The sequence below is a fragment of the Rattus norvegicus genome, chromosome 9 (assembly GCF_036323735.1).
Source record: "Rattus norvegicus strain BN/NHsdMcwi chromosome 9, GRCr8, whole genome shotgun sequence".
NCBI classification, from domain to species: Eukaryota; Metazoa; Chordata; class Mammalia; order Rodentia; family Muridae; genus Rattus; species Rattus norvegicus.
This window is the reverse complement of record NC_086027.1, coordinates 115,310,756-115,325,873: the sequence shown is the minus strand read 5'-3', so window position 1 is coordinate 115,325,873 and position 15,118 is coordinate 115,310,756. Positions and strand designations below refer to the sequence as shown.

The window sequence follows — 15,118 nt, the reverse complement described above, 5'->3', positions numbered from 1 at the left end:
AAAGAAAACTATGCATATTTTCATCCCTAGAATTTAACCCGCTCTCAATACTGATAGGCAAATAATGCCTAACCGCAGTCACGAGTGTGTTATGCATCCATGGCTCCAGCACCCATGATTGGCTGCACAGGTCAGCTCTGTGAGCCTGACTAAGATTGCAGAGGTCATTTCTGTACTAAAATGCACGTTAATTTTTTTAACCTCAGAATTCAAATGATTTTTGTGGTATACCAGGTCATTTTTATAAAAAGTTTGGGATGCAGATCTGAAGAAATGATTATCAGTTATCCTTGGGGAACTAAAGATCCTTTGGTAAAGTAAAGGGAATCGGGCATCAGGAGGTTTGCAGAAGGAATTTATTTATGTTTGTTTGTTTGTTTATTTATTTATTTATTTATTTATTTATTTACTTATGGCCAATCAGGTAAAGTTGGGGGAGAATGTTTATTTACTTTGAAACAATGAAGAAAAGAGATGCAAACTCAGGCATAGATAACCAGATAGTTAATGTATACATGTGATGCTCCCACAATCGGATCGTTTATGTATTCACATGATGCTCCCACACACCCCACTTGAAGGCAAGACTTTCGTTGCCTCCCTCCACCACCCAGTAGTACGTTAGGTCTCTTCAATAGACCTATAGTGTTTCTTTTGTTTTCTAAGGGTAAATGCCATGTGGGAGGCACACGAGTGTGTATGCATGTGGTGGGAGGCACACATGAGTGTGTGTGTATGTGGTGGGAAACACACGTGAGTGTTATGCACGTGGCAGTAGTACATGTTAGCCAACCACGGGACATCTGTGCTGCATAGGGGAGAATGATTTGATGTGTGTTCCATGGAGAGCTAGTCTTTTGCTTTTTTTCTCCCATTCATCCCTTTTGTGTGATCATGAATAATGTGCTTTGGCCCTTACTCAGGGCAGCTGCCCCAGCTCAGGAACCCACCCACAGAAGGTAGCCCGCTTCACTTGGGTGCCTCTCAGACTATGCACCGTGCAGAGAGCTGTGGGTACTCAGGCAGAGAACGGTTGTGTGTGGCCTCTCCACAGAGAAACACTTCACCGCCAACTGTCCTGTGGGCCACTCTCTTGCTCTTTCTGTTCTCTGTGAACTTGTTCACTTCTCTGATTTCCACGGATCTCTCTTTTGCTTGGAAGTGGTGCTATGCTATTCTTGGGCTCAGAATGCCTGTAACTCTACTCACTAGTTTTCCAGGAATTTCTAGTGTCCCGCTTAGATCTGTCCTTATAAAAATGTGTTCCATCAGCGAGTGACTAGGCATGACACCGTGTGTGTGTGTGTGTGTGTGTGTGTGTCCTGCACTGCCTCATGAGCAGCATCTCCACTTACAAGCTGTCTTTTTTTTTTTTATTTACCTGCTATGTACATGATGAGGGAGGCTGATGAAAACAGCAGTTTCTAAGATCCGACAGAACAGCTTTTGATTTCTGTGATGTCTAGTTCGTTTAATTTTTCAGAAAGCTGATTCAACTGTAGAATATAATATTTATATTATACTGGGATGATGCCTGAGAACATTGCTAAGTCTTAGAGGTTATTATGCATGGGCTCTACAGGGCCTTTGCAAATAGAAACCGTAGCTACCAATACCCTTAATACATCATGAAAACCAGTGACTCTCCAGTATTCCATAGGTGGGTATGGAATATTTGGTTCAGTGTTATGAGTTTATAAAATTCTCAGCCTAATACTAATGTCTTAATTGGATAAAAATACAAGATGTGCCTCCTCCTGACATGAACATATAAACCACTGTGGGATGCAGGCATACGTCCGGTTTTGTTTATTTGTTACTAATGCATATATACATTGAGCTTTATTCAGCCATAAAAACATCGAATTGTGTCCTTTACAGGAAACAGAGGAAGATGAGGATTACAGTGTTATATGAAATTGGCCAGACTCAGAAAAACAAATATCATGTACTTTCTGTAAGCTCAGGTTTGAAGCAGCATGCTTTTATTAGCTACGTCCTGGCAGGGTTAAGCTTCTACTTTAAAGTCTCAAGGTTGGAAGACCAAGGCTGACACAGCAGCCATACATGAATCTGCCAGCTCTCATCTTTCAGTCCTGCTCCTCTCAGTGTTGAGGAGAGTGCAGAGATTCGGAGGATATGCGATATACAGGAAGCACGTCTGTGTTTCCACTGTAGCACTTAGTGCAGTTTGGTCTCTGCTACTTTGTGGGTTCTTCTTTATCCTACCCTTTATCCCCTCCAGTTCTGCCCCCTAACATTAGATAGGAGAGAAAGAAGGATAGAAGGGAGAGAGACTCCTGAATCTAATTTCTTTCCTTTTGTTTCTTCTTTGACCACAGCTACTAACAAACCACAACCAACCTCCCTAAATGGCCAAGAACCACCCAGCCTGCCTCTCCAGGCCCTCACATTTGTGTACTGTATGAAAAGTTCCCAGACTTCAAACGTCACACAATCGCAGAAACTATCTGCAGCTGGCAAAACCATGCTTCTGCTAGAGCATGAGGCAAATCATGGTCAGCTGCTAAGGACAGTCTGGCGCAGCCCCATTTTCCACACCTAGGATTAAAATGAAAGCACATTCTTATAATTTATGTGTTTTTCAAAGAGACAAAAGTTCCAGAATTTTCAAAAATGTCACTACAACAAGTGTTCCATCTGTGGTAGGAAGATCTCTTAAGCTTCCTAAACACTCCTCCAAATAGAATTTTATTTTCTTCCCACTGGATATAACCGTCATGCAGTAACACTGAGTCTTTAGGAGGACGGCATCGTGGGTCAAAATCATGATATCCATACACTCAAAAGAAGAAAAGAGAACGCAGGCAGGCAGCTGGCAGTGCCCGGCTTTAGACCAATTCGGTTGTGGTCCGTGGTATTAGGTATGATTGTTGATGAATTGGTAAGTGCCATATAAACACAGTGTCTTAGTCAGGGTTTCTGTTCCTGTACAAAACATCATGACCAATAAGGAAGTTGAGGAGGAAAGGGTTCATTCAGCTTACACTTCCACATTGCTGTTCATCACCAAAGAAAATCAGGACTGGAACTCAAGCAGGTCAGGAAGCAGAGGCCATGGAGGGATGTTACTTACTGGCTTGCTTCCCCTGGCTTGCTCAGCTTGCTTTCTTATAGAACCCGGGACCACCAGCACAGGGACAGCACCACCCACAATGGGCTGGGTCCTCCCACCCTTGATCACTAATTGAGAAAATGCCTTACAGCTGGATCTCATGGAGGCATTTCCTCAAGGGAGGCTCCTTTCTCTGTGATAACTCCAGCTTGTGTCAAGTTGACACAAAAGCAGTACACACAGGTAGCCATGAACTCTGTGAGTCTTTGTGCAATTATATGAATCACACACACACACTTGTGTGTGTGTGTGTGTGTGTGTGTGTGTGTGTGGTTAGCTCTGCTGTAATGCACAGTGAAATACATGACCATGTTTGCAGCAATGAGAAAATGACTTTTACTTGCTTTCCTTAGCCTAGTGATTCTTGTGAGCACGCTACTCAGTTGGACAGTACCAAGGAAGAGAAGGATCTGCCAGGCGTTACCAAGACAAGCAGACCTCTGGTAAGTTATGGGGGAGGGATAGGGATGCCAATGAAGCCGTTTCTTCAAGACAGTCTTGCAGAACTTTAAAACAATGCAGTGTGGTTGAAGTGGTTGGACAGTCGAATCTGTTAACACTCCTGGTCAGTCCCTACTTCTCATCGGTTTCTAAGAAAAACATTCAGCGGCAAACCAGCCCAAGTTAATAGGTAACTACACAACTACACATTCTATAAAAACAGACATGCAACTCAGTCACTCAGTAGTCACTCGGCGGTGGGATTTCCTTTCTTTTCCGTTCTTCCCCTTTCCTTGCCTGCTTCCCACCTTCTGTCATCATACCCATGTCACACATGACACCTCACACATGACACCTCACACCCACAATGGAAGAGCCCAGTGAGATGGGGCAATGGCCAAGGTTCCATCTCCGTTTGGGGCTCTCTGAAGCTTTTCACATATGTGTGTCTACTGACGGTACAGTCATAGCGTGTGGAGATGAATCACAAACTAATACTGTGTGAGAGAGGCCAGACAATGCGTTCGACCAGCATAAAAATACAAGAAGTAGGCACTAACCCACAGTGATGGCGAGACCATCAATGACTTCCTGGGGACTGGGATAAAGAAAGGAGGGAAGGACAGATCTCCCAGAGGGCATGAACATATTTTAGGGTGCTGGTGACATTCACCATCTTGACCATAGTAATGACTGATTCCATAGGATCTAAGTGTTGGTCAACATTTTAAATTAATTTCATCAAATTATGTGTTTTATATACATAAACGTTGAGTTTAGTTGTACGGTTAATTATACATCAACTGTATCCCAAACAACTGGTTAAAATCCGACCCATAGTAAATATTATAAGTTCATTAGTAACCCAGGTGTTTACTTTGCAGTCCACCGCTTACAGAGCGTTAATGGATGTCCGTATTCTGTACGGTTGATCTTTGACTGACTCACAGATGGCATTAGGATTGGGTACTCGTAAAGGATTTACAGTCTAATTGCTATCTTTGGAATCCTAGTCTAGAGATCACTTCTCAGAGAGCTGAAAGGAGACGTTTTTCTTATGCTCAGTCAACACAGATGAAGTATTTATTGGAGAGGTTAGTTTACTGAAGAGCAGAGTAGTCAATCTAGTTTACTGCCAGTGTCTTGGATGAAAAATCAAATCCAGTGCCTGTCATTGACTCATAACTCACTGAAAAATAGGACCATGCCATCTGTTCTGAGTCACCAGTTGCATCTGCATGTTTTTCTTATGGAAGAAGATATATGGAACCTTTATTTAAACAAGTAGGAGTTTGTTTTAATCACAGATTAAGAAACTGATGATTAATACCCCCCCCCAACAAAATCAGCAGTTGCAAACAGCATGGGAACCGACTCCTTCAGCTGGTGGCTTGAGTCCTTATCCCAACCCTGTGCTGAGGAAACCAAGCTGATGTCCCCAGGAGCATTGGCCACCTGTGTTCACATAGATCTTCCATTACCTAGAAAAATTTGCACAGTGGAATTTCTCTTATTTTCCACAGTCAGACTGTAGCATCCTTCCTAGACAAAGGGCTTCTTCCTCTAGTTGTTTAGACTCTATTCTCTTAAAAATGAGTTATCTGGGTTTCTCATTTAAATGTTCAGTTGTATTTTGTGGGTCTTGTGAGTCTGAACTTTGACAAATATCTTGCTCTTTTTTTCATTCATTCTGGTCACCCTCAGTGAGTCTTTCCCCTCTGAGGGCTGCTTTCTCTCTTTAGCCGCTGGAGATTTTCTTCTGTTTTATCTTGGATTAAATTTTCTCCTCAGTTCCTGCGGTTCATCTTAAAGCATTGCATTTGCTTTGCTTGAATCGTATGCTACTGCTTGCTGATTTTTACCTCACGTCAGTCTCCTGGCCATGCATTTTATACTTTTTCAACATTATCCTTCAAATTAGTACATTCTTTTCTTGCTCAGAATTGTGTGATTATTTAGGTTTCCATCTCTTTGTGTAGATTTCAGAAAACATATTTGTATTTTCCAAGGGAAAAAAAAACCTTCTCTTTAAGTTCCTCTAACCGTTGTACAGTGATATATTCTGAATGAGAATGGCCCCTTAAATCTTTGAAGATACAAGTTGTTATGTCTATGCCGTCTTGAAACTGACGCAGAACTTACAAATCACACATGACTCTTTAGTTGTGTCATTCAACTGGTTTTGACAAATGTTCTCCCCAGAAAGACAGTCAATGTAAGCATAGAAAATGGCCATCACCACACCAAAGGCTCTCCCGTCCTAGTCAGTGGACGCTCCTTCTTTGCTTCACGGGCACACTGTGATGACTGACATCTTTGCTCGTTTTCATCTCCGTTGAAGTAGAGTTTTACATACAAGATTGTATCTGCTTTGTTTCCCTCATGACTATGATTTTAAGATCATCCAATTTGTTACATATTCTGTTGTAGCAGATAACATTCCATTTGATAACAATGCCTCCCGTTGCTGTATCTGTTTACCTGATGATGGACGTTTGGATTGCTTCCAGTCTGGGCTATTATGAGTAATGCTGTCATGAACAGTCATGTAGCTGAAAGGTGTGTACTCATGTCTGTATAAAGAGCCCACGTGATTCAGATTGTTGCCAAACGCTAAGGACACACAAGCATCCTCACACACAGCATCAGCACACACAGAATTAGGACACACAGCATCAGCACACACTGCCGTCAGCAGGGAGTAATTTGATAAGTTAAATCCAACAGAGCAAAATTCTGTCAGAATTCAAAAAGACTACAGTTAGAAATCACACCCAGGGTAGTTTCTATGTGTATCTTGTGTGGAAGATGCTGTCAGTTAGCTCTGGTGTGCATGGATGATGAGTTCACATGAGAAACAAAATAACTACCACGTAAATGGTTTTTTCAGTATCTTCAGTGCCTACTAAGATATGAACATTTAGTGCTTTCCCCAAACTTTCCAAAGGTAAATGTTTTGTGTGGAGAACATGAACTTTGAAGAATTCAAACAGGGAACTAGCCACGCCTAAGTGAACACCCTCTGGTCAGGGAACTGGTGCACTCCCACTGGGGGCATCTAGAGTTCCAGTAATGGGAGCACCTCTGGTCAAGTCTGCGGTCCTAGAGTTTATTCTTGTCTGCCTCCCATGCCTTCCACATCCCACTCCCCTCAACCCAGTGAACCAAAGCCCTCAGCACAGCAAGGGGAAACTACCAGACACACAGGCTCCCACAAGGGAGGTCTCAGTACTCGTTGCTCCTGCACTGTTTGGAGCAGGACTGGAATTCATTGACTTTTCAATTGATTCATGTAGGAAATCATTTCGTTTCCTTTGTAGCTAAGTGGATTTGGTTTCCTCAGAGGCAGAATTGTTTCTGTGTTAGTGGCAGTCAGCTTTAAAGTGTGTAAAGTGGGTGGGAGCAGGCAAGCCCTCCCCAGATGCAAAATCAGAGAGAGGAAGGTGCTGTCCCACTTCCTGGAAAGCCAGGTCACTATTGTTCTCTCTCCAGTGCCTTTCCCTGTGACCCTTGAGACCTCTTCTCTCTTGTGCTAATAGTGCACTCACCCACAAAGCACTCGGTTGACTTTATTTAGGTAATAGGCTTTGTATTTTCCTCTGATTGTGTTTAAGAGCTGTGTATGTAAGGGAGAAGTCTGCCTACCATCTATGTTTGCAACCATTCTTAATTATTTCCTGCATCCGCCCCTCCCCATTTGTTCATTCTTCATTATTATCTTGTTTTTCTCGTCTTTTCCAAGAAATTCACCCTCATGATACTTAATTTTTTTTTAATATTTCTGTGTATGGGTGTTTGCCCACAGTGTGTTTGCCTACTGTATGTGTACCTGGTGGTCTGGGACTCCAGAAGCGGCCATCGGACTCCTTGGGACTGAAGCCACAGATGTTTGTGAGCCTCCTTGTGGGTGCCTGGAATTGACCTCAGACCCTCTAGAGGAGCAGCCAGTACTCATAACCTCGAATCTGTCTTTCCAACCCTCTGTGCTACTTGGACTGCGGATATTTCTCTTTACTGTTTACTTTCCATCTGGAAAATCCTGTCAGTTGTTCTACTGTGGAATTCTTTGCTGAACTAACTCCAGGGTTGTGAAAGATTGGTTCCATATAAAATCGTCTGTCATTTGTGGTGGTTTCAGTGGGGGGAGGGACAGATAGTTGTTATTTTGCCACCTTGATTGACTTCCTTCAGGCGGTTCGTGAGTTCCTTTTGTTTCTTTTAAAAGTTCTGCTTTATCTACATCTGTTTGTCTATCATCTATCTATCATCTATCTACCTACCTATCATCTGTGTATCTATTACCTCTCTCTCTCCCTCTCTCTCTCTCTCTCTCTCTCTCTCTCTCTCTCTCCAACCTACCTACCTACCTATCTATCTATCCAACCATCTATTCATTCTGTGTCTATTCTATCATCTTTATTTAACATTTATCTATTATCTATCTGTCTGTAATCCATCTAGCCTATCTATCATCTATCTGTGTATCATCTATCTATCTATCCATCTATCTGATTTATTATTTATTCATGACCAATAAGGTCTCCTATAGCCCAGGCTAGCTTAAGTTCTCTATGTAACCTAGGCTAGCTTCAAGCTCCCTAGGTAGCTGAGGATGGGCTTTAACTCCTTATCCTCCTGCCTCTCTCCATCAAGGACTGGGATCACAGGTGTGTATCACCACACCGACCGCTTTGCTCACTGTTAAAGGAACCAAGAGCGTCTGGAGAAAACAGGGTCAAGTAAAATGACAAGTGAATATTTTTTTGAAGTATTTTGGTTTTCGTAGTTCTCAAGTATATTCAACTTTATCTCATTTCTTAATGCAAGAAAGTTCACGTCTTCATTTTGACAGGTATTGCATACAGTAGCAAAAAAAAAAAAAACCACCTTCAAATCTCTAGCTTTATCAATAAAAATGTGGTATCATTGCAGGTGAATTCTACAAAAAAATTACTCATATAATTTGCTAAAAGAAAGGGCAGGAAAGGAAAAGGAAGGTAGTTTTAATTTACATTCGGATTTAGAACGGGAGGTTCTGTTCTGACAGGGCAGCTGCATGGTCCCAGTCTGACCCACTGTTTTTACCTGTACAGAGCACTTGACAGCTCCATGCTGCTTCTGTGATCTTCTCACAAGCAGACTGAGGACATGTGTGTGTGTGTGTGTGTGTGTGTGTGTGTGTGTGTGTGTGTGTATGATGTCTATATCTACGTATAATATAGTTTGTTAAAACAGGTCTTCCTTTGTACCCCAGGTTGTTATCCAATTCACAGTCCTCCTGCCTCAGCCTCTTGAGTGCTAAGATTAAAAGCACCACATCTGATTCTGTCCCTATTGGTCAGGAAACTGATCTGCCTTAGTTTCCCCAGAAACACTTGAGTAAGGTTATACTTGTGCCTTACTACCCACATTTGCTACGGGATTCCTCTTAGTGCCTTATGGACCTAAATATGAAGGGTTTTGATTTAATACCTAGTAATACACCAAGCTAGAACATGGGGCAGGTAGCAGCAGGTCTGTCTGTTACAGATGTCAGCATCCGCCAGAGGGCCTTGCATTCGGGGTCTCACATGGTGTGGCATGAATGGCCGTATGCAGCTGTGTATACCTGGACAGTCGTGACTTCACACCTGTTACACAATCCCCTGTGGGCAGCAGGAAGCACAGTTGTACTGGAAAGTAACTCTGGAGTAAGAATGGTTCTTTTGTTTCCCCATTTAGCCAGACGATGCTTCTCTCAATAGTACTACCCTATCCAACGGTGCCCAGGATGAAGAAGGTGGTTTTGTGGCCCTCCAGAGTGGTTCCGTGGTAAGTCTTCAATGTCCGCACATTCGAATGTTAGGACAGCAATGTCAGAAGGGAAGAAGAGCCATTTCTTTACAACAGGTGAAGAAAACGTGAACTAGGATTACATATAGCTGCCCAACCACCGTCTGGCAGCTGGAAGGACGCTCAAACTAAGGAACGAATAGATCTTCCTTTTGCCAAGCCTGGGTCGTCTCAGCTACATGAGAGGCCGAAGCAGTGTTAATGAATTCAAGACTGAACAGCTTAGTGAAGCCCTATGCCAAAGATGTTAGAAAAGGGGACTGGAGGGGTGCCAGAAGTGTTTGTGTGTGAGCATGGGGACTTAAGTTTGGTACCCAGTGCGAACGTTAAATCCCAGACGTGGTGGATTGAGATTGTCGTCTTAGCAACAGAGAGTCAGAGACAGGTCCCAGTGAGAGGCCCTGCCTTAAGAAACAATGTGGTTCGCTCCTGAGGAGAAGTAAGCCAAGGCTTGCCCCATGCTCACACACATACACATGTGAGCACGCACACATGAACAGACATGCATACCTCACACACACAAATAATGAATATGAAATAGCAAAAAGGTTAGCGTATAGCTCAAAGGTAGAACAGTTACCCAACATCCAAGAGACCCTAGGTTTGACCTGCAGAATCACAAAAAAGAATGGCAAATATTATGAATTGAAAGGGGACTCGACCAATCAACAGGATTAATATGTAAAAATTGAAGCGAGCTCCTTCCAGTCAAGGGTGGAGGGAGTTGTTAACGGTCATCTCCTTCACGGAGTTCCCACAGAGAATCTCCAGTGGCTCCCTGAGTTCCCTTCACTTCCCCACATTAACCTTCAAGTCCCTTTGTTTCTTGGGGAAGTGAGAGAGCTCCTGCAGGACACTGGAGGTGCTGGACCTTGCCTGCCTGAATTCATTCCCAGCCTGCTTCTGAAGGCTCACCCATTCAAGCTCTCTCTTTGCATAACCCACCCCCAACCTTGAGCAAACGTTATGCTTTTTCATCAAAAATCCATGTCCTTTCCCTCCACTTACACTACTGTGTGCACTAAGTGTCCCTGAGCCGGTTCTCTGCCAGAGAAATGGTAGTAATGGCAGAGCCCTATTTGATGGGATCTTGGTGCTCCATTGATGGGAGGCTGAGCCCAGTGGATGCCCAGAAGAGGTGGTACCTATTCCTGTTCATTCCCCCAGGGCAACAGTTTCTTATTCACTGCCTATCTTGAGGAACAGGATAAGGGATGTTCATGTAGTACCCTGGGGTTCACCCATCATTTGGAAAACCAATGTTGCTAGACACATGTGTCTAAACTGATCTCAAACAAGCAAGCAGTGAGACTGTCTCTAGTTTAGAGATCACCTGAAATCTACCCCCTTCTAATAGGATCCCACTTGGAAACTTCGGTGATCACAGGAGTTACCTGCAGCAGTCCTGCCTGTTCCATTTTGCTCGGATGTCCCATTCTCAGCCCTTCACTAAGAATCTCTGTTTACTATCTCTGCTGGTAGTACCCAGGTACCCAAGCCATCGCTGTGCTTCAGCCTCAGCTTCTCCTCCCTCACCTCTCTTCACATCCATCTGTGGGACCTATAGGTGTTATCTTGTGAATGCATGTGGACTACTTGTACCTGTGTCCTTTGTCACAGTTTCTTCGGTTCAGACACTCTTGGTCACCTTCCTCATTGCTGAGGCAGCCATGTTGACAGCTGCACATCGTGCATCCAAGATGCACTGCACATATTGCTTGACTCTTGTGGGGCTCTCCGATGTGTTCTCAATTACAGGAGAGCTCAAGACCTGCTACATGATCACTTGTCTTGAGGGCATTGGCCCTCAAACACTCCTTGTTCATGGCAAACCAGTGCCTCGTTCATGGCAGCAATGAAGGGTGCACCAAGTGAGTGTGAAGTAGGACGGATCCCTCACTCCGATCCCACGGGAGATGATGGCAGACGTTCCTCGTGCATTTTGGTTTCCCGTGGCAGTTCTGTGAGCACACACTTGTGGGTCCCGTCAGAGTCGTGCAGTTTACAGTCTTCCTTCTTTCCTTCTGGTTTCTCCTCATCATTGATTCCTTTTGGACGTCGATCCAAAGGAATCCTTACTGGCCATACATCGTCCCTTAGAAGGTTGAGGAAGATGTGGGAGCAGAACTGAATCCGATGTGGTAATTACAGAGCTAGAGGCAGAATATACTCATCTATCAATGTTTCACTTAATTTTATTTTTTTTACAAAGTTTTATCTATCTATTATTTATTTATTTATTTTGGTGAAAATCAGATGTCAGTGTGATATAAATAAGACAGTATTAGGGCTAAGACAGTCTCCCTGACAACAGTCTTCAACTTCTGTCACTTTGGGTTGTTATTCAGAGGGTCTTTATTTGTAGATGTCGATTAAAGTGGGGGTTGCTGGGGTTCCCTATGATGCCAACACAGCGTTCACTGTAATTGTGCTGGGAGGTTCTTGGACCTTCACCATGAGGATCCATATTCCACATGTCATCTGTGGTTCTTCCTTGTACGGAAGCGTGGACCACCAGCTGTGAGTCTCTCCAGGGTGGCTGGACTTCTGCCACTTGGCTGAGAGACTGCTGAGGTCTCTGACGTTCCAGATGCTAATCTCCAGCACCTAGATGTCTTGAATGCCTGTACTGCTTCACAATGCACCAAGACCCCAAGTTTTGCCCTAGGGGGAGACCTTGTCCACTAGAATTGGTTTTGTGGAGTGCAATAAACTGACCTCCCATTAGCTCTTCTGGAAGATTTACCTTTGCTGGTACAGTAGTACTCTGTTACCCAGATCTTTATCATTTTCTGTATTGAAATGACCATGAGTAAACCTCCACATCCCTAGAGGTCTGTCTTTGAAATTTGCCAGAATGGAGTTCACCTGCAAGTCTTCCTTTTCCCTTCTGAGGAATCCTTCCTGCCAGATGAACTCAGAGAGACGTCATGCCTTCCTCTTGAAAGGCTCATTAGCGCTTTTCTTCTAATGTTTCATAATTAAGCAGAATATTTGTTCTGGATTTCTAAGCCTCATAATTGCTTTATTGTAGACTGTAGGTTGAATTACATCAAATGATCACCCAGTATTTATCGAAATGAATGTCTTGAATGACAGACTCCTCAACTGCAGATGGGAGATGTTGTATCTGTACTGGATGTGCACAGATGTTTTTTTTTCTTGTCATTCTTTTCTCAGCAGCGTTGACAGCTGAGATGCACAGTGTAATAGCTTTTCACATAGCACTTACACCGTGAGGTACTGTACACAGTGCAGGATGCTTTAAACAACTCAAGAGATGTGCATTGGTCAGACGCAAATGCTATGCTATTGATATCTGTAAGAGTTCTTGGAGCCAATCCCTGCCCAAGAATCACTGGTGGGCAGGTGAAATTATATTATTCTCAGATGATCCCCCAGTCGTAGCAGGAGACTGTTGCTTTGTTTTGTTCTGTTGTACAGTTTTCTTTGAGCATCAGTCCCCCGATGACCTAAAATATCCCAATAGGCTCTACTTGTCAAGGTATCTATCACCTGTCAATAGAAGACCAAGACACGGGCATTTGGAAGATGCAGCATATTAAATTATAGCTGTGGGTGATCTACATGCTGTAATGATAGGTTTTTAGAGCCTGTGTTTTCCTCTAGAAATTGCAGTGTACAGGCATCTGCATGTCAAGACTTGGCCACCTACTTTCATGGGACTTGTACCATTCAGGGATTTTTAAATCTCATTTGAAATCAAGCAGGGATCAAAAGAAACCAGGAGGCTGAGAATCCGAGACTCCCTTGTGCCACCTGCAGCACGTGATACAGGATCTTTCTGCAAGCATTCAGTGATTGCTAAACACACATAAGAATAAAACACGAGGTATCACGGTCTGTGGGAGGAAAGGACAGGTTTTATGTGTGAATTGCTTATAACGGCTTCCTAGAACAGCAATTTCTTGAAGTCACACGTGTTGGATGTTGGTAGATAATAACTCCGCGTTAGAATTCGTAGTTTTGAATGAATTTTTTTTTTGGTAGAAAGTCAATCTCTCTCTCCCTCTCTCCCTCCCTCCCTGCCTCCTTCTGTCCCCCTCCCCCTCCCTCTCCCTCTCTTTCTCTCTGGTACTCGCTTCCAGACATGAGCAGAGACTCACTCTGTAAAACTCAGCTTCTAATAGAAGAAACAGGGCACCAAGCTGTGTGGCAGGGTTTCTATGTGGAAGGAGCCAGATTAAGAATGGGGATTTGACTTAAAAGATCATTTCTTAATTTGGAAAAACCTTTTGGTGTTATTGGTTTGTGTTTCTTTTGAGACAGGATCTTACTACGTAAACCATGTTACCCTGGAACTTACTGTGTAGGTCAGACTGGTCTAGACCTCTCTATGTAAAGATGGATGGCTTAAAGCCCTCTATACATAGAGATCAGGCTGGTAGAACTCACTTTGTAGACCAGCCTGGTCTGGGACTCAGTATTTAGACCAGGCTGGCCTAGAACCTGCTATGTTGATCACACTGGTCTATAACTTCAGCTGGTGTCTTTTCCTCTTGTGTACTGGGATTACAGGCAGATACCCACCACACCTGGCCCAATAGTTAACGTTTTTGTTAGTTGTTGTGATTCTGTATCTCACATTGAGAGAACTGATATGCTAACATTAGCACTATGACTATAATTGGAACAATGTATCCAGATTAACAGATGTAATTATCAAATACGTATCATCAAGCATTCTAGCTGCTACATTTTTGCAGAAGCAGCTTATGAATAAGAAGGTAGAGTTAGTTATGAATACTTCTACAGAGTTCCTTTGAGAAACTTGGGCAAGCTGCACCCATCTAAACCAACCGTGGAGACAACTGGGATCATTGCAAACCATTTGTGAGATGGAGAACTATATTTGTGAAAAAACACACAGCTTACAGAACATAAATCTGACCGAGATGAACGGAGGGCTGGAGAGACGGCTTAGCTGTTGAAAGCTAGGTTTACAACCAAGAATTTAGAAGATTAAGGGTCACTGTATTTGTAATAAATGTTTTCTGCTCCTCTTTCCTTGCTTGGCAGTCAATACTTGAGGCTATCCCAGATATTCCCGTTCATACCAATGGATCTGCAGACACTGAGCAGTCGGTTCAGCGTGGGCTGAGTGGTAAGTGGCATGTCCCCTGGTGAGGCTGTGCTGTCCCCTGGTGAGGCTGTGCTGTCCCCTGGTGAGGCTGTGCTGCGCCTTCTCCCTTTGGATCTGCCATCCAGTGCAGTTAGCAGTTAATTTTGTTTTCAGTATTTAATGTAACACATCCACTTTTAACACAGACTGTGTTAACACCACAAGTGTTACACAGTAGTTATGTGTAACACCATAACTGTATACATAGTACTTACGTCTAACACCATAAATATGTACATATACTTGCCTCTGGTGATACTTGAGTAGGGTACACAAGTATGGGTAATGTTTGATGGATACATTGTATACATACACTGGATAGTGTTTGTGTCAGGCTGAGCCTATCTAACTCCTAAGCATATCTTACCATTTACAACATTCTTTCTGATGAAGCTTTTAAGTTCCTTTCTTGCCAGTTTCTGAATCATGTAGCACGTGATTGTTATAGTCGGTCACCGTGCTTGGCAATGGTGCCTCAGAACGCCTTAGTCTTATCTAACTGTGCTCTGCTGCTCGTGCTCATGGCTCTCCCCATCTTCACTTTTATTCTGCATGATGTGTTATGA

General features: G+C 43.3%; 1 protein-coding gene across 3 annotated transcripts in view; it reads left to right on the top strand.

Annotated features, from left to right (window-relative positions):
• The window catches only part of Arhgap28 (Rho GTPase activating protein 28), a 166,941-nt gene that overhangs the window by 118,916 nt on the left and 32,907 nt on the right, over window positions 1–15,118 (top strand). For all 3 annotated transcript variants that reach the window (XM_039083430.2, XM_006245626.5, NM_001191815.1), the window contains exons 4-6: window positions 3,490–3,579; window positions 9,299–9,388; window positions 14,450–14,534. In XM_039083430.2, the coding sequence (XP_038939358.1) occupies window positions 3,490–3,579; window positions 9,299–9,388; window positions 14,450–14,534 (265 nt within the window). The remainder of the gene's footprint in view (window positions 1–3,489; window positions 3,580–9,298; window positions 9,389–14,449; window positions 14,535–15,118) is intronic.